This window comes from Curcuma longa, chromosome 3 (genome assembly GCF_044706935.1).
Source record: "Curcuma longa cultivar G26 ecotype Majalengka, Jawa Barat chromosome 3, ITB_CL_G26_1.1, whole genome shotgun sequence".
Taxonomy (NCBI): Eukaryota; Viridiplantae; Streptophyta; class Magnoliopsida; order Zingiberales; family Zingiberaceae; genus Curcuma; species Curcuma longa.
Window position 1 is genome coordinate 18,755,656 of NC_133863.1, and position 20,394 is coordinate 18,776,049.

Genomic DNA, 20,394 nt, shown 5'->3' on the forward strand with positions numbered 1-20,394 from the left:
TTTTTATTGTTTGTTTTGTTTTTTTGTACATATTACCTTGGTTAGTTTAGGATGTATATAACTGTTATTTTTCATTCTTTCTTAGCTTAGGATGTGTATATATTTAATAACTTAGTTTAGGATGTATATTTAGTTATTGATCATTCTTTCACAATAAATTTTCCCCCTGCATGACTTGATCATCTTACAAATTGTGATAACTTAGTTATCTAAGTTTGTCGAATTTTAGAGGTTTATAGACATGAAAGAGTTCTTGGATTATGTGAGGATACAACTTAGTGATGGATTTTACTTTAAATAGTTGAGATGATGACTATTTTATATCTAGTGAGGACTGAGCCTAATTGTTTATTTGTTGTGTGACACTTATGGTAAATGTCACTCTAGAACTTGCTCTGATTCTGTCAAGACCACATTACCATGAGGTTGCATAATTTCATAAAGACCAATCCTTTATTCTTTATTCATTCATTCTTTTCTATTAGTTTAGGTTATCAAATAATCCATCTCTTGTGTGTCATTTCTTTTTCCTTACCATCTTTTTCATTTCTTTTCTTTGGATTTGGGAACCTTGATTGCTGAGATGAGCTTTTGCTCGGGACGGACAAAAATTTAAGTGTGGGGGTGTGTGTAGATAGTTCACCATCGACAGGCTATCATTTTGTTTGTAGATAGGTTTTCATTATTTTATTTTGTGGTATTTCATTTTTTTATTTTATTGTGTTCATTTTTTTTATAGGTTGAAAAAAAATCTGTTGAAAAAAAATGAAAAAAATTCTTTTGGTGAAAAGAAAGAAAAAAAATAGAAATGATAAAAATAGAAAAAAATAAAAGAAGAGAATGGCGCCGTTGCCGGGGACTCACATGATGTTAGTTTATTTTTTAGAGGTTTATAGATATGAAAGAGTTATTGGATTATGTGGGGATACAACTTAGTGATGGATTTTACTTTAAATAATTGAGATGATGACTATTTTATACCTAGTGAGGACTGAGCCTGATTGTTTGTTTGTTGTGTGGCACTTATGGTAAATGTCACTCTAGAATTTGCTCTGATTTTGTCAAGGCCACATTACCATAAGGTTGCATAATTTCATAAAGACCATTCCTTTATTTTTTATTCATTCATTCTTTTCTATTAGTTTAGGTTATCAAATAATCCATCTCTTGTGTGTCATTTCTTTTTCCTTACCATCTTTTTCATTTCTTTTCTTTGGATTTGGGAACCGTGATTGCTGAGATGAGATTTTGCCCGAGACAGACAAAAATTTAAGTGTGGGGGTGTGTGTAGATAGTTCACCATCGACAGGCTATCATTTTGTTTGTAGATAGGTTTTCATTATTTTATTTTGTGGTATTTCATTTTTTTATTTTATTTTATTATGTTCGTTTTTTTTATAGGTTGAAAAAAAATCTGTTGAAAAAAAAAGAAATAAAAAAAGAAGAAGAAAAAAAAATTTGTTGAGAAAAAAAAGAAAAAAAACAGAACTGATAAAAATAGAAAAGAAAAGAAAAAAAAAAAAGTTTAGTTCTTTTTGGTTGAAATAAAATAAAAATAAAGGTTTGAGTTGGTGATATCATTTGGGATTGTGATAGTGAGTTTTTAGCGACTTTTATTTCTCCTATTAGGGGCTTTATTGGAGATATTTTAGAGTCTAGAGAGAGATAGGAGTTGTTTTCTTGCTATTAGCTCACCCCATGCTAGCTTGGTTTGAGTTTTACTGGGCATGATTTTCATTGATTCATCTATGAAGCATGTAAATTTCCCATTTCTTTCACTTGTATTTATTATCTTCATTTTCCCCTTACACATTATTTTCTTTCATTTATTCATTATTCCTTATTCTTTTGTTTATTCTTTATTTATTATTCTTTGGCAATAAATCTTCATAGATTATGAAACTTTATGCATATGATAGTGGTGGAGATTAGAAGAAGAGCAAGCATATGGTAGTGCATGAACCATAGGTAGCTTGAGAGAGATCCACTTTTTACATGATTATGAGGATGAGCGACCACACACAATATTTATCCTATGAGGTTTTTTTTATGTCATCATTCTCAATTTATTTAGGGTGGACTAAAATTGCTATTTTGTTGATCCATGTATGAATTGAATTCTGAATTGCTTGGATTTCTAGAATTTGGCACTCTTATTTGACTTATTGTTGCAACTTCTTGATTTGATTGATAATTCTAGGATGGAAAATAATGTAGATTAGTTTACTTTCATGAGACGTGAAAGAATAAGTGTGGGGGATTTGATAACGGGCATTTTTACCTGTTTAATTAGAGTTATTTTGGACCGATTTGATCATATTTCATGTTAATAAATTAGATTTTGGGCTGATTAATTATGTTGGATGGATTTTTAATCTTTATTATATTTTTCATGAATTTATGGAAATTTAAGGATATTAATTTGGTGTCTTTTATTTTGCAAAAAATTAGGATGGTCCTGGTTTGAGTTGGGCTCAAATCAAATTTAATTAGCTCAACCAGGTCAAAAGTTGGATTCAAATCAGTTTAAAACAATTAGATTCAATTAAATGAGTTCTGACCCGAGTTAAATCAATTCAGCCCCAACCCAATTACATTTGATCCAAATCAAAGCATGTATCAGCCCATTTAATTCATTCGGCCCAAAATCAGAAATTAAGCCCGGTCCATCTCCACCGGTTCAATTGCTCCAGTTCAATGTAAACCGGCTCAGCAGCAACGTTTAAAGGAGAAGCGCCGGTTCAGTGGAAAGGGGGGAGCTCGAGATCGCGACCTAGCGCCACTGTTCATTTCTCATCCATGATTCTTCCACTATTCATCGTCTTCACAGAGCCTCCACTTTCTTCTTCGATCAGCACAAAACATCGGCGGCCAGAGTTGAGTTGGATGAGCGCCGACTGTCCGTTGAGCCTCCACCGCGAGCGATGTGTTTCGGTGTGAGATTTCCTCCCCTGTCTACTCTGCTCCACCACTGTGTAGCGGTTGTTCCAGTGCGTGCGACGCCGGCGACAGCCACTCCTTCGTATCCATAAAAGAGCTGGAGATAGTCGGTCTCCCTGGCGGCGATTTGTAGCAGGGAATCACTGGACTCTGTCTGCGATTTGCAGCAGAGGAACTCCAGTCATCTTCGACCTCCGCTGTCCCCAGAAATGGCAAGGTAAGGATCGATTGTCTCCCTGTTTCTGATCCTGGAGGCGATTTGTAGCAGGTATTAGGGCAGCGGGTGAAGGATCTACGCCTTCGTCTATCCGATTGAGTCTCGCTGGCGGCGATTTGTAGCAGCGAGATCCATGGTCCTGTTAGCGCAATTCCACCACGTTCTGCTTCCTCTGTGCTGTGCCAATTTGGAGAGGGAAGAAAACCTAAATGTTGTCATCCCTTCATCTCTGTTTGTGTTTCTCTGTCTTTCTGTTCTTTCTTGTTCTATTTTTTTTCGTTTACAACAACAAAAACCCCACTGAATCCTAACCTAATCCCTAATTCTGATTTTAACACTGAGCCTAACTACTAATCTTAATTCTAACTCTAACCCTAACTCTAATTTTGTTTGCTTTGTTTGTTTGTTTTGTTTGTGGTTTGTTCGGTTCTTGAAGTTGGCTTTTGGAATGGTGAATGGTTTAATGGCTGTTGATGTGTGAATGTAATTGAAGTGTAATGGAAATGTTGATGCTTATGTGAACTTGAGTTGATGGTTATAGGTGCATGTTAATGAGTGAAGTTGGATCAGTTGATATGGGTTAATGGTTTGAACTTGTGTTGCTATTTTAACTGTGGGATTAATTGTGAATGTATAAACCTGGGTGTTTGATGAATCAAAGGAAGTAACCCATGTTGTTAAAATTGTGATCCTGAAAACACTGGTTGTAGGTTGAACCATGTATTACTTTGTTGTAAATGATGTAAGAAGCATGCTTAATGTTGAATTGATGTTGTGAACATATTCAAATTGTGTTTTTATGAACCGGTTGTGTGGTATTAAATTGTTGTTGTGTAGTACGAAATGCTTTTGAATAACTTAATGTAAAATGCTTGTATAAGTTGTTGTTTGATTTGTATAATCCTTGTGTGATTAATGTAAGCGTGTATGGTTTACTTTGTAATGTCTCTTAGAGTTTCGATTGTAATTGTTTGTATAATTATTGTGACCTAGATGAAGTATAACCTTATGTATATAGGATGTGAATTTATGTCGTATGATGATTTGTATTGATCAAATAATTCATCGCGCATGTAATAAATTATACAGTCAATTCGTGTATAGGTGGTTTGATTTGTATATTATGTATGCTATTCACATTGTATAGGTTTATGTTGTTCTTGTTGATTCGATTGTAGTTGTCTTATGTTAGGATTGTATCATGTTGTTAGTTTGTTCATATATTCTTAATTGTATATGGTTAGTGTGTATGTTGTATAATATTGTAGGTTGAATGAATATGATTCTTATTGTATATTGACTCATGTTAATAAATGTAAGTCATGGAATAAGTTGTTGGATCTTTTCTTTATTGTTATTGTAATGTGATAGATGATTCTTTAAGTTGTATGCTCCTGTAAATATGATTGGTTGTTGTTGTTAGTTATTGTAAATTATAGGATTTAATTGAACAATTGAATTTTGTAAATATTTAGGACTGAATAAAGCCAATAATAAAACCCCGCACCAAACGTTTAGGACAGCTTACATCATTGAATCCTAGAGAGACGACCTGGACCTCTCCATACTGCTTTAGCGATAAATAGGGGTTTGGTAAATAAATAATTAATTTTGATGGATGTAAGTGACATAACAAATAAGGGAAATAAAATATATAAATAAAATATTCCCATACAAAACACCCACATCACTTCCCACCTAGGAATCTACCTTTTGGAGATCCCTACTCCCACATCACTTTTGATACCATGCATACATACTTCTATTAGGAGGACCGGGGTACAGTTCTGTTTCCATCTGGCAGACTTAGGATGCAGGAGTATGTCCTATATAAAGTCATAGTGAACTGTATTCTACCACTGACAACGAAGGATCTCAGTGCCATGAGACTCTTTCACTCATTTCTACTTTATGCATTCATACATAGAATAGATATGGATATAGATTTACTTATATTTCATACCATCATTTTTTCATCTTTTGTTGTTGCTAGCAGAAGGGTCCATATGCCCTACTGCCATATTTTGACTGTCCTATTGGACTCACTAGGAGTTGATATCACTGATGGTGATATCTTGCCTTCTAGTGACATTGATATGATAGGGTCTAGGATCCTTTCTTTAGGTGGTGTCCATATAGATGATGATGGGGTACTAGCCTGGAGACGGCAGCCTCAACCTCACCGTCAGCCCCAGCCCCAGCCCCAGCCCCAGCCAGCAGCCGAGGATATAGATATTGAGGTCGAGTTAGAGGAGCTGCTTGGACTATCAGCACCTCCACCCCCACTTACGACTGACTAGAGGCTGACTCGACTGGAGGAGTCTTTATAGGGCTTCCAGTAGACGATCATCGGTCGGTTGGACAGTCAGGATGCGAGCATAGCAGAGTTGTTGAGGATGATTAGAGCATGGGGACATCCACCACCACCACCACCTTAGTTGATGTTTTGACTTATTTATTGACTTGGATTTGTGAGACATATTATATACTAGATCAGCATGTACAGTTTTTTTATATGCATAGTTCCGTTTTTTATGCACTTTATGCAATAGTATTAGGACTTTGCTTGGTAGACTAGCAAAATGAAGGTTTTTAAAATTCATATCTTTGATTTTTAAATCTATTATAAAATAATTTTTCAAAAGTTTTCAAAATTTTATTCTTTTACTTTTTGAAAAATCTATTTTTATTTTTTTTCATTTTATTTTCAAAAGTAAGGAATAAATGTTTTAGCCTTAGACTAGAATCAGTCCCCTAGAAAACATGTACCTATAGATTTAGGTGGAGCATCTCATAAAGCACATTAGATACCTTGCTTGTGTTTGTGAAACATAGACTGGTGTGAGATGCATAGGATTCTAGCCTAAATACAAGATGCTTAAATCATTGCATCGAACCTTACTTGGGCTTTAAAATATATTGATCAAGTTAAGTGTTCCTAAGCCTAAAGCTTAATGGAATGATACATTTAAACTTGGCTAACTGGGTCAAGCTACTACTTTCTAGCAGTTAGCTAAAATCCAAGTTAGACACTCGCCCCACGGATAATATTTTTTTGTCAATCTATTTTACCTATGAATGCTTAGACTCAAATCTTGTAGGTTATATTTTGATTATGTCAAAGGGGGAGTAATTATGATGAGCGTAGGTCATATATGGTTTTTTAGCATTGTTTAACGCTCATCTATTTGTAATTCATTGCATATGATCTACTTTATTGCACCTTATTCATTTATTATCACTTGTCTCTACTTTCTTGCTCAGAAATCTGTTTTTTATATATTTTGATTGATAGGATGCGATTTAGAGCCAAAATGATGCATTATTGATGGTGGAGCAAAAAGCGGAGAAAAGAGACTCACACTGGCCGTGCTCATCATCACGGGCAAGTCTCTTGTATAGCAAACATAAAGAAATGGAGGAGAAGGAGCAACAAGGCAGAACACGACCGTGTCTCATATACCCACGGCCTAGACATGGCCGTGCCCCTCCAACAGAATGCAGATAGCAAGGGGTCGTGCCTATCAGGCACGGCCGTGCCCACTTCCACCGCAGGACCACACCAGGGCCGTGCCTCATTTCCAGAGATGCGCCAGTGGTTGGTCGTGCCCCATAGGCACGGCCGTGCCTATTTTCCTGAAGCGTGCCTGTTCGAGACCGTGCCTATTAGGCACGACCGTGTGACGGAAGGCACGGGGGGGGTGTCTCCCTCATGGACAGTTCTGCAGACTTAAAATAAAACAGGCATAACTTTCAGCTCAAGTGGACCCACAGGCCGTGCTATGTACCGAAATGTAGCTAACTTCAAGATCTATAACTTTGCTTCAGAGAGTACAGAATGACAACTTCTTTAGGCTGTGATAAATGGCACGACCGTGCCTCCTGACCACGGCCATGATGGGTGCTCTGCCCAAACTGTAAGCCAAATTTCGAACCAACATAACTTTCGGCTCAAATGGAGTTATAGGTCGGTCCACCCATTAATTTGAAGCTCTACAACTTTGGTTTAGAGTCCAATGGAAGAAAATCGAGTTTATTAGGTGAAAAATCCATTGGGGTGGAGCCTTATAAACTAGAAAAAATCTGGGCAGATTTGGGAGAGTATATAAGTGGAAAACAAACCCAATCTGTCCACACAACGTTCGAGAAGAGGAGAGGATATACAGCAGAAGATCAAGGGGTCATCCACTCCTTCTAGACATTCCGAAGAAAATGTACAAATTTATTGTTTCCGCTTTAAATAAATTGTTCCTTTTATCTTGGATCCTGTAAACCAAACACAAGAGCCCAATGATCTAAATGCGTCGATCAAACTTTGTTTGATCGACTATGAGGGCAACTTAAATCCGTTTTCGAAAAAATTTTTGTTCTGCAAGAATTCACCAGAACGGGTTTCCTAGTGTTTCCCATCAAACATGATTATAAACTCCATTCTATTTATCTGTTAAGTTATTGCTATAAGTTAGTATTTTTACTTAACTTGAAATTTGAGTTGTCATAATAAAAAAGGAGGAGATTGTTGGTACAAGAAGCACCAGACGATTGAACTTTGATTTTGATAATGACACCAGGTTCAAGTTAAGTGTATTATTGGATTGATGTGCTTGATCTAGTATGCAGCGAGCACAGGTAAAGTCCTAATTGAGGCTAGGCAAAGGGTAAAGTCCTAGTTGGAGGCTAGGCAAGGAGAAAGTCCTGATCTGGAGGATCAGGCGGAAGTCTTAGCAAGTCAAGAGCACCAGGTGCAAGCCCATGCAATGTCGGAGGACCAAGAAGCATGGCCAAATACAGTCAAGTACGGTCAGAAGACCAGAGGATTGGTGAAGACTGGGCGGTCTAGAGGACTGAGTCGCAGCAGCAAACCCTGGGGGCCAAGGACAAAGCCGAACAGGAAAGTCCAACAAGTCTAGAGGACTTGGTTGGCAATCAGGTAAACTCTCTTGAGAGGAGTGGGTCAGGACGCGTTCTCGAAGAGGAACATTAGGCGTCGGTCTAACCCAAAGTTTCACCAGAAACATAAAGTTAAGACCAAGAAACAGTTCTAAGAACTAATTTCTCCACCAGTTCTTTGTTTGTTTTTGGAGCTAACTTGTAATGCAGGTTGGAGAGGTGAAGTATTTGACTCTGGGCAAAGTTATCCAAAGTTCGGATACTCGAGTCGATCGGAATGGACATTCAAGTCGACCTGAACTTGGAAAGTGCAATGGAAGTCGAAGTATATCAAAACCTCCACGTCAGATTGGAGTCGATCGAAACCTTAACTCCAATTAACCTGAGCTTGGATAGGCGCAGCCAAAGTCGAAGGTTATCGACATCCTCCACATCAGCTTCGAGTCGACCTGAATAGGGACTCAAGTCGACCGAAAGACGAAGTCAGTCGCGGAGGAAGAGGATCGCGACCTATGTGGGGTCGACCTGAGATATGCTCCAATCGACCGGAGGGTTCTATATAAGCAACGTCGATCAGAGGCTCGAGTAAACAGTTCTTACACTTCCACGATCAAGTTTTGTCAAGCCGACGACGTTCTGAGCGAGTAGAAGCAATCAACCAAGTCGTCGTAACGCCGGATTCGCACCAAATCGAAGATCTACGAAGCTCCGGCAAATTGGGTAATGAGTTAATTTTTGCATTGTTAATCTATGATAAAGGATTTGCTTTATCGTAATATTTGTACTTGCTCCAACTTGTTTCCGTAAGGGAATAAGTTTATTAGTAAATTGTCTGTCAAAAATGATCACAGATCGTGGGCCTTGGAGTAGCAGCCTTCGACTGTGAACCAAGTAAAAAAGTTATCTCTTGTCTATTGTTTTATTTTACTTAATTCTTCCGCTATCGCAATACTCTTTACGCAATCGAACGCACAAGTTTTGAAAATCAGGAAAAATACTTAAGCACTATTCACCCCCCCCCCCTTTAGCACTTAACTCGATCCTACAATCAATTTCTCAACTAGGGATAATTTACACATATAATCTGCTCACTAGTTGTGATCCAATCACAAATTCTCTCATGCTATGAATCATATTGCAGACATTCAGTAATTGAGTTTAAAATCTAATCAAACACATAGTAAATGTGCACTCAAATAATGAATTGCTATTTATCTAATAAATAGTATAAACATAAGGCGATTGCCTTAGGACACCTCTCAAATCTAACACTAGCCCCTCCTTTCCTGCATTATAAGTTAGCACAAAACTAAAAACCAACAGGAAAGTGAAATAGTTTAACAACTATTTTGATTTTGATTTCAGATTTCCAGTAAAATCCTAGGTCAGACTGACATCTACTATTCCCTTTACCTAGAACGTGCCCTCACCCATTCCACTCAGGATAATTTTACTTGTTGCCAACCAAGTCCTCTAGAGTTGTTGGACTTCTGCTTAGCCTTGATCCTCGGCTCTCAGGATTTTCATTGCTAAATATCTTGTCCACCTGACCTGCCTAAACTTCCACCGTTAAATATCTGGTCTACCTAACCTGCCTAATCTTCCACCTGGTGCACTTGCTTTGCCAAGTCTTCCTGCCTAGTCCTCCTGATCAGGACTTCCTTGCCTCATCCTCTAGACTAGGTCTTCCACCTAATCCTCTAGATTAGGTTTGTCTAACTTCCAACCAAGACTTCTACTTTCTAGTCTCTACTAAGACTTGCCTATACCTAGCCTCAACTAGGACTTTTCTGTACTACCTACACACTCAGATCAGCTCATCAGTAAATATCACACACTTAACTTGAATCTTGTGCTATTATCAAAACTAAGGTTCGATCATCTGGTGCTCATTGCACCAACATAATGAACTAGTTACCTTTAACTAGCATCTACGTTTAACTCTCAACATCCAATGTCTTCAACCAGTGAGATCGGTTGCTTGGCAAACCAAGGAGTTTAATACGTGCTAGTCTTAACAGAATCGATGACATCCATGCTCATCAATTCCTCGACTAGGGATAATTTCAATATATTCATAATTGCACATGTAGAAATGCTTACTAGTTGTGATCCAATAATAAATTCTCTCATGCTATGAATCATATTACGGACATTTAATAAATGAGTTTAAGATCTAATCAAACACATATAGAATGTGTACTCAAATAGTGAATTGTTATTTATCCAATAAATAATACAACCATAAGGTGATTGCTTTATGACACCTCTCAAATATAACAAGAGACTCCGCTAGACCCATCAACCCTCGATTGGGAATAGATGACACTTCAGTTGAAGCGTCAAGTACTTTTTTGAGAGTCAGATTCATTCAAGGAAGTCTTTATAGAATCCGTTGTGCTGCTTGATCAACCAATTCTTGAAACTCATTTCTAGCCATGATAATGGTCTCATCACGAACTACATCTCCTATGGAATCAGGACCCTCGACAGTTCTTCTGATTTCCACCATCTCTACATCTCAGTTCAAGCAAATTCCCATAGATGGCGTAAATATGTTCCTATCTGAGATCGCGAACAAGTGAGTCAATAAGAAACAATTGCTAAAGGGGAGGTTGAAAATGATGAGACTGAAGAGAACGCATGGGATGCTAGCAACACTCAATCAGGGATTAGAATGGGCGCCGAGGCCAGGCTCGACGTGGCCACTCTAACATTCAAGTTTGGATTTCTTTCAGATATCAAAGGTAGCCGAAAGTAAGAAGGAAAAGAGAGAGAGTGTGTTTAGTGAAATTCTCTCGGAGAGAGACCAATGCCTTGGCCTTGCATTCTCTGGAGTTTATATAGCAGTCAAAGGAGCATCTCCATTCTCTGGAGTTTATATAGCAATCAAAGGAGCATCTCCATGTCGAATGTTTCATTCTTCTTCATCAGTCCCGTACAAGCTAGTGGGGACTAGATTCAACTGTCGTAAGTGACCTCTCCATTTATTGAACGTCATGTGCTTGATGAAGGGCATCTAAGAGACTAGATTTGACAGTAGCCTAATTGCTTCACCACCATCATGGTGCAACATGGTTTGGAATATTTATCGTCATTGTCCGTCTCAGAGATGACCAAGCTAAAGGAGTCAGGTAGTCAAGCGGACGAAGCTGGGTGGCCAAGTGAAGGAAATCAGGTGACCGAGCTGAGAAAATTGGATGATCGAGCCAAGCGAGTCAGGTGTCTGAGTTGAGAAAATTGGATAGCCGAATTGTGGGAGTTGGATGACCGAGTTAAAAAAAATAAAATAGTCAAGCTTTGATCTACATCGATACTTTACTTTGATATATTGACTTGATTTTTGACATGACCTTGTCACATATAGAGTTCCCCTGTTCCTTAGCCCATGCAACCTTTGAAACGAACTGATGTTTGAACTCTCTCTTTGTACCTGTCTTCCCATCAAGTCACTACAACAACACGATCAAACCAAGTTAGACCAAGAACATTGACATAGATCTGAACATTCTTTGTTTTACAAAATATTCCTTTGATTGATCAAATCATCTTGATTCAATCTAAATTATAACTCTGACTTCGTCCTAGTTGCAGATTCTCAACGCATTGCCGATCAGCATTGAATTCGTTATGAAAAATGTCTATATAAACTGACGAGGGGTACCACTTTGATTCACAGTGAACCAGAACGCAGCACTACGAGATTTTCTTAATCTCGAAATCCAAAATTTCAGCATGTGCAATGATACGCCATGCCAATTTTACATCCACGGTGAGCTCACCTCTCCTTTCGTGGCCGTCGAGAAGCCACCCCTGCCGCCGGTCGTGGCCACCAAGCTTCCCGACAGCGGAACGGCCTGCTCTGCATTTGTGGAAGCCAGATCCATTATGAGTGTCGCCGTGCCGATAGTTCTGACCGGTTTACTCCTCTACTGCCGCTCCATCATCTCCATGCTCTTCCTCGGCCGGCTCGGGGACCTCGCCCTCGCTGGCGGCTCCCTGGCCATCGGCTTCGCCAACATCACCGGCTATTCCGTGCTCTCTGGCCTTGCCATGGGCATGGAACCCATATGCAGCCAGGCCTTTGGGGCGCGCCGGTACAGCCTCCTCAGTTTCGCCCTCCACCGCTCCGTCCTCCTCCTCCTCGCTGCTTCCTTCCCCATTGCTCTGCTCTGGTATTACATCCGCCCTCTCCTCCTTCTCCTCGGCCAGGACCCCGCCCTGGCTGCCGTCGCTGCCTCCTACCTTCACGCTTGCCTCCCGGACCTTTTCCTCCAGTCCTTACTCCACCCGCTCCGGATTTACCTCCGGACGCAGTCCATCACCCTCCCGTTGACCCTCTGCGCCAGCCTCGCCGTCGTCCTCCACCTTCCCATCAATTACCTTCTCGTCTCCGTCCTCCATCTAGGAATCGGCGGCGTCGCCCTTGCATCCGTTTTCTTTAACTTTAACTCCGTCCTCTTCCTGATCATCTACATCTGCTTCTTCGGCGCTCACCGCAGCACCGGCTGTCTAACCTTCGGGTCAGAATGCTTCAGTGAATGGAGACCGCTGCTGGGCCTGGCTATTCCTAGCTGCATCTCTGTGTGCCTGGAGTGGTGGTGGTACGAGATCATGGTCATCTTGTGCGGGCTCCTGGTAAATCCGGCGGCCACCGTCGCCTCCATGGGAATTCTGATCCAGACCACATCGCTAATCTACATTTTCCCTTCCTCGCTCAGCCTCGGCGTGTCCACCCGCGTCGGCAACGAGCTCGGTGCGAACCGACCGGACCGGGCCCGGCGGGCCGCGGAAGTCGGGCAGTGGTGCAGCGCCGCGCTGGGGCTCCTGGCGCTCTTGTTCGCCCTCGAGGTGCGCCGCACGTGGGCGAGGATGTTCACGTCCGACGCGCTCATCATGGAGCTCACGTCGGCGGCGCTGCCCCTGCTAGGGCTGTGCGAGCTGGGGAACTGCCCGCAAACCACCGGATGCGGCGTCCTGCGGGGCAGTGCGCGGCCCAAGCTCGGCGCAACTATCAACCTAGGTTCATTCTACCTCGTCGGTGCACCAGTTGCTGTCGCGCTGGCGTTCTGGACGCCACTCGACTTCCGGGGTCTCTGGCTTGGGATGATCGCGGCGCAGGCGACCTGCTCCGCCCTGATGCTGGTCGCCGTCAGAAAGACCGACTGGGAAGCGCAGGCAGCGCGTGCTCGAAGCCTGACAGATGCAGAAGCCAATGCCGGCAATGAAGTCGCCGAAAAAGCAGCCGCCGTGGCAGTGGACGGAGACATCATGTCAAGTCTGGTTTAGGGTTTTGTAATCAACTCGCCGGCTTCGATAAATGCATATTTTTGACGTCATCGAGTTGTTATCGAGGTGTTGGACTTGATATAGTAACAACCAAATGAGAAGAAATTTTTTCCTAAGTATGAAATACTTGACCTGTCAATATCACCTTCATTTTCTTCCCAAAAAATGAAAAAAGAAAAAAAAAACTTCTTCCTCCGCTATGGGCGTCGTACATCTTTCAGTTGGATATGAACATCGTATCTTGTTTGCGGCTGAGCATAAGCAATTTGAGTTTGACTTTGACTATCTTCCTCCAAAACCTGCCGCTTTTCCTGAGATTGATCGACTGGCGCCTTCAACGGCCGGCTCTAATAAATTATTGAGGCCTCCAGATTTCTAACATGTGGCGTAAATTCGGGCAACTTGTGCCGCTAACGAAATGCGAATTAGTAATCGTTGATTAATCACAGTTGGAGAAGATCCTGTTCCCACATAAGAAAATGACCTAGTGATCCCACCGACGTTAATTCTTTTACAGGGAATCTATCTCAACGGTTGGGTCCTATTCATGATGGGAATAAGAGAGAATGCAGACCTTTCGATTGTATTATTAAAGAAAATTTTCTATAGCATCGTATGGGAAGAAATCAGTTGACGTTGAAGGCCGACATGAGAGTAAGCGACAAGGGGTACGTGAAGATGAAGAGTCTACTTTACCCTTCAAGTCCATAAGTATATGCCCTAAGATCTATATTAGCACTGTCCGGTGCAATCACGTGCCTTAGTCGATGCGATCGAATTCTTATTAAAATTAATGAATGTTCAATTAAATTTTAGTATTTGATAAATATATTTGATGATTAAGTGAAAAAGCCAAGTAGATCCATATTGATTGAAATTTTGATAGTGAAAAAAAAAATCTAAATATGTCATGATTATTGAATACTTGGCCGTTGAAGTCCGACCAATATTAGCGATAGATGTTCTAATAGGTCAAGGGGCGACTAAAAATTAGACATGTGAGTGGACAAGAGTGGTAGGATATTAGGCACATAAGTTGAAGTCCTAATAGGTCATGAAAGGTCAGATGTTAAACATGTAAAGGAAATCATGACAAATCATGGAGGATCGATGTTGGACATGAGAAGGGAAGTTTTAATAGGTCATGGAGGATCAAATGTCAAACACATGACGAAAGTTCAAGTAAGTCATACATGGAGGATTGAATGCTTAATGAGGGACAAAGTTCATGCAAGTCATGGAGGAGCAATGCATTCCACCGACGTTAATTCTTTTACAGGGAATCTATCTCAACGGTTGGGTCCTATTCATGATGGGAATAAGAGAGAATGCAGACCTTTCGATTGTATTATTAAAGAAAATTTTCTATAGCATCGTATGGGAAGAAATCAGTTGGCGTTGAAGGCCGAAATGAGACTAAGCGACAAGGGGTACGTGAAGATGAAGAGTCTACTTTACCCTTCAAGTCCATAAGTATAGGCCCTAAGATCCATATTAGCACTGTCCAGTGCAATCACGTGCCTTAGTCGATGCGATCGAATTCTTATTAAAATTAATGAATGTTCAATTACATTTTAGTATTTGATAAATATATTTGATGATTAAGTGAGAAGCCAAGTAGATCCACATTGATTGAAATTTTGATAGTGAAAAAAAATTAAATATGTCATGATTAATTGAATACTTGACCATTGAAGTCCAACCAACATTAGCGATAGATGTCCTAATAGATCAAGGGGCAACTAAAAATTAGACATGTGAGTGGACTGGTAGGATATTAGGCACATAAGTTGAAGTCCTAATAGGTCATGAAAGGGCAGATGTTAGACATGTGAAGGAAATCATGACAAATCATGGAGGATCGATGTTGGACATGAGAAGGGAAGTCTTAATAGGTCATGGAGGATCAAATGTCAAACACATGACGAAAGTCCAAGTAAGTCATACATGGAGGATTGAATGCTTAATGAGGGACAAAGTTCATGCAAGTCATGGAGGACTAGATACTTGGCAAGTAAAAGATGACTAGATGCTACACTATAAAATAAGGAATATGTAGGGATGAATTTTAGCGACGAATATTTTTCATCATAAATTTGTAACAAATTTAGCGATGAAAATATATTTCGACATCGATTTACGATAAATTTTACAATGAAATTACTTTGTTGCAGAATTAGCAACATATTAAATTCATCACAACTTTTGTTGTGAAAAATATCTTTGTTGCAAAATTCATCGCGAAATAGCGATGAAAATATATTTCATCACTAATTTACGATGAATAAAATATTCATCGCTAATTTTGTGATGAAAAATAAAATCATCACTAATTCAATGACGGATGAATTATTTATCGTGAATGCGCGACGAGTCACATTTAAATTGGTGAAGAAACTTTAATTTCGTCGTCAAATTAGTGACGAACCTAGATTCGTCCTCAATTTGGCAACGAAAATATATTTCATCACCAATTTGGCGACGAAAAACTAGATTTGTCACCAAATTGGCGATGAAATTAATGTTTCATCACTAATTTGACATATTTTGCGACGAATTTGGATTCGTCGCCAAATTTAGGGCATAACCCTAATCTCCCGATCCTTCTTTTCTTTCTCTCGCATTTTCTCACAGCCAGCCGTCGCCTCTTCACAATCACTGCCTCGCGCCAATCATCGCCGTTGCCTCTGCCAGATCTCTCCAATGAACGATGTCCTTCATCGTCGACTGGTATTCTCCTCCCCTTTGCTATCGTGCATGTCTCCCCTCCCCACTTGTCGTCGACGGCCCACTGCGGGCCAGGTGCTGGCGGGTTTGCCCCCACTGGCCAGGGGCCGCGGGGCGACGGTCGGTGAGTAATAGTTGCAGGCCAAGGGTCGCAGGCCGCTAGCCGCCGTCCAGGAGCCGCGGTCCGCAGCCTGCTGACCGTTGGCCAGGGGCTGCAGGCCATGGCTCGTTGACCGCTGGCGACGACCCTCCAGTCGTGGGCCGGGGGCTCTTTTGGTTCATTGGTCGGGGCTCGATAGGTGCTGGTCGGGGCTCGACGGCCGCTGGCCAGGGGTCGCAGGCCGCAAGACGGCGGCCGTTGGCCTAGGGCAGCCACTCACAGTCGGTGGTCACCGCTGTCGTTGGGCGACAACCGTTCGCCAGGGGCAGCCACCAGCAGTCGATGTTCGCTGCTGGTCATGGTCACTGCTAGCTGCTAACTGTGATAGATGTTCGCCGCGCTGGCCGCGGTCGGTGGTCGCCGCATTCGGTTTATAATTGTTGATTATAAAAGTAGCTTTAAGAGTTCTAATTTTAAAGATATTAATTTAGTTTACTAAAAATATTTCTTTGTGCACATTATATTTAATTATTAATTTTGTAATATTATTTGTGCGGGTTTATAATTTAGGTGGACTTAAAGTAATTGGAAAGATACTCATTTTTACTCACCGATTTTAGGTATACTTATAATTATATTTATTTTTGGATAGTGAAAAGTATTTAACTATAACAGTAATTATTTGAATATTAGTTTTTATTATTCTAATTTAATAGGATTTAATTATGTTTATGTAATTGATGAGAAGGTATATATTAGTTTTATTTATAATAGATAAAAGTTATTCCAATTTAGTAAGAATTAATTATATTTTAATATTTAAAAATTTTTGAGTTCAGAAAAAAATATAGAAAGAAAGAACTTGGATATATAAAAAGAACTTACCTAAACGTAGGTGTTTAACCGATGAATTTATTATTGGGTTAGAACAATTTTTGGAGTTTGCTTCAAGTAATATTGAGTTTATGGATGAAGATAAGATAATATGTCAGTGCAGAAAGTGTCACAACGGTAAATTTTTATAGTGTAACAAAGTTTGAGAACATCTTTGTAGATTTAGTTTTATCCCCAATTACTATAATTGGACTTGTCATGGTGAACAATTTATATCTAATGAGGATTATGGATAAAGCATATAAGTCTCAATCTGTGGGTATTAGAGTTATTATGATCTATTTAATCTATATCAGAGGATAGTAATTGATGCAATGAGTCAGAATTTTATTGCTGAACCGAGTGGTTTAATTTCTAGTTTTTCTCCAATGGTTGAACAAATGTTTACAGCTTATGCATCACCGTTGGAGGAGGCAGAAGCACCAAGAATTGGTGAAAATGTGAATAATGAATCATATCTTCAATTTCAAGAATTATTGAGTATTACAAATGAACCATTGTGGGCTGATTATGATAATCACACTAAACTATCTCTCACAGCAAGACTATTAAATATCAAAACAGAGCATAATATGTTTGAAGATTATTTTAATGATTTTATTCAAGTTATTAGAGAGGCATTGCTGCATGATCACATAATGCCCAATGATTTTTACAATATGAAAAAACTTGTCAAAGATTTAAGTCATTTCAGTAGAAAGAATTGATGTTTGCAGAGCTGGTTGTATGTTATATTAGGGTGATGATGAAAATGCAGAAGTTTATAAATTCTGTAATCAAGTTAGATATAAGACTATTAGAAGGAGTCAATAGCGACGTAAAACATACACTTAGTTGTTTTATTTGCCTTTAACCGCTAGGCTACAAAGACTTTATGCATCAAAAGTCACTGCTCAATACATGACTTGGCATGCAACTCATGAAACAGAAGAGGAACTAATGTGTCATCCATCAGATGGAGAGCAGTGGAAACATTTTGATAGAACATATCCTGAATTTGCGAAGGAGACTCAAAACATTCAGTTAAGTCCTTGTGTTGATGGATTTGCTCTATTTGGTAAATCAGGAAGAAATTATTCTTGTTGGCCACTTATTGTAACGCCATATAATCTTTCACCTGGAATGTGCATGAAAACACTGCATATGTTTTTAACATTGGTTGGACCTGACCTACAAAATTTGAAGAAGTTAATAGATGTTTATATCCAACCATTGATTGCAAAGCTAAAACAACTATGTAATGAAAGTTTTCTTAGCTATGATGTGCATACTATTCAAATGTTTGTAATGAAGACTGCTCTTCTTTGAATTATAAATGACTTTTTGGCTTATGATATGTTATCGGGATGGAGTACTACTGGGATTTTAGGATGTCCAATATATATAAAGAGATCAAAATCAATTAGAATGAAACATGGGAAGAAGCCCAGTTATTTTGATTGTCATATATAATTTTTACCACCAAATCATAATTTTAGAAGGAATAAAGAAGAATTCACAAAGAATAGAATTAAAAGAACACCCCTGCCATTGAGATTAATAGGTCAACAGATTTAGAACAGAGTGAATAACTTTCTATCTGCTATTGAAGATCCACATGATACAACTTATGAATATCAAAGTACACATAAATGGACTAAATGAAGCATATTTTAGGATTTATCATATTAGTACAATCATTTGATTTATCGTAATCTTGATGTAATACATATTGAGAAGAATATTTTTGATAATCTGATTAATACATTGATGGATATCGTTGGAAAAATAAAAGATAATCTAAATGTAAGAAAAGATATGAGACTCCTTTATAAAAGGCATACTCTTGATGTCGATGAAAGTGTAGGATCTAGAACACGCTAGAGGGGGGTGAATAGCGTGTTTAACGCTTTTTGATTTTTAATAAGATCGGAGTTCGAAGTACGTGCGTAAGCGTTTTAACAAAATACATACGAAAGCAGTTGAAAGAAAAGCAAAAGTAAATGACTCTTTTATTTACTTGGTTCACAGCCCAGGTTGCTACTCCAAGGTCCACGGTCTTTGACTGTTTACTGCAGGCAAATCCACTAAAGCACTTGCCCCTTACGACAGCAAGTGTAATGAAGTACAAAAGATCACAACTCAAAAACTCGGTACAATTAAAATGTAATTAATTAAAACTTCGTTACCGACTTTTGAATCACGTTGGAACTCCCCAAAACTAATCTCAGTGTATCGGCTGGTCTCGGAATGATCTGGATCGTGTATGGCACCGATGTCGAGCAAGTAGTACTTGGGAGTCTACAAGAACGGAGCTTGGAATCGTAAAAATGAGTGTTGTTTGGCTGCTGCTCGCGTCCTTCTTTTATAGCTCGCTTGAGTCGACTCAGCTATTCATCTGGGTTGACTCCAGTCGACATGGCAGATAGAATTCTCCCGCTCGTTATCCTGCCTGAGTCAACTCCGCTGCCTCCTGAGTCGACTCCAGTCGCCGTGGCATCAACCGGATAGTTTTGACCCTAAGTCGACTCAGAGTCCACCCGAGTCGACTCTAGTCGAAGTGGTAAAAAATTATCGCATTGACTTCTAGGATTCGGCTGACTCAGTTGGAGTCGACTCCAGTCCCATCTGGGTCAACTCCAGTGATAAAAATTAGCTTTTTGTCCCAGAGTTAGATTTCGACTGATTTTTCCATTCTTGCAAAAGTGTTAGCAAATAACATGCAAAATAATATTATTTTATGTCAATTCCTAGAACCAACTCAAGGTCTTAACTTCAGGTTTCCAGTGAAACCCTGGATTAGACCGACGCCTATGCTTCCCCTTGGGAACGCGTCCTCACCCACTCCACTCAGGAGAATTTAGATGTCAACCGAGTCCTCCTGACTCGTTGGACTTTTACGTGGCTCTGTTCTCGGCCCCCAGGATTTGTGCTGGCTCGGCCCTTCCCGACCAGCCCAGTCTTCTGCTACGACTCGATCATTCCTGATCAGTCCAGTCTTCTTGTCACGACCCGGAAGATAGCTGTCCGAAAAATTTCAGCAGCACCTCCCCAGTATCACTGACAATTCCCTGTATACAAACACACATAATAATGGACAACACGGCCTATCCATACTACAAAATATGGAATAGATGCTATATAAAAGTAAAAAGTGACCCACACATCCTACACAATACTAACGAGAAAACTCGTCAATACGCAAAACACGAAATCATAAAAACGGTGACACAAGTCCAATAAAGTCCAGTACAATGGAAACGAAATCATAAAGTCCGATACGACAGAAAATGACCAACAATACAGATATATCATCACAAGCCACAAATACATCCCTACACACAAAGTGTCATAGTCG

At 39.8% G+C, this 20,394-nt stretch overlaps 1 protein-coding gene across 1 annotated transcript; it reads left to right on the forward strand.

The window, feature by feature from the left end:
- The first annotated feature begins 11,159 nt into the window (after window positions 1–11,159).
- On the forward strand, window positions 11,160–13,336 carry LOC141823830 (protein DETOXIFICATION 49-like). The gene is made up of 2 exons (XM_074711049.1): window positions 11,160–11,269; window positions 11,782–13,336. Exons 1-2 carry the CDS (start codon window positions 11,160–11,162, stop codon window positions 13,334–13,336), a joined length of 1,665 nt encoding a protein of 554 aa, XP_074567150.1.
- Window positions 13,337–20,394: the final 7,058 nt, after the last annotated feature.

Coding starts and splice junctions, on each gene's coding strand:
- LOC141823830 (XM_074711049.1), top strand. CDS start 11,160: ATGACCAAGCTAAAGGAGTCAGGTAGTCAAGCGGACGAAGCTGGGTGG. Junction 11,270..11,781: donor GATCGAGCCAAGCGAGTCAG/GTGTCTGAGTTG, acceptor CCAAAATTTCAG/CATGTGCAATGATACGCCAT.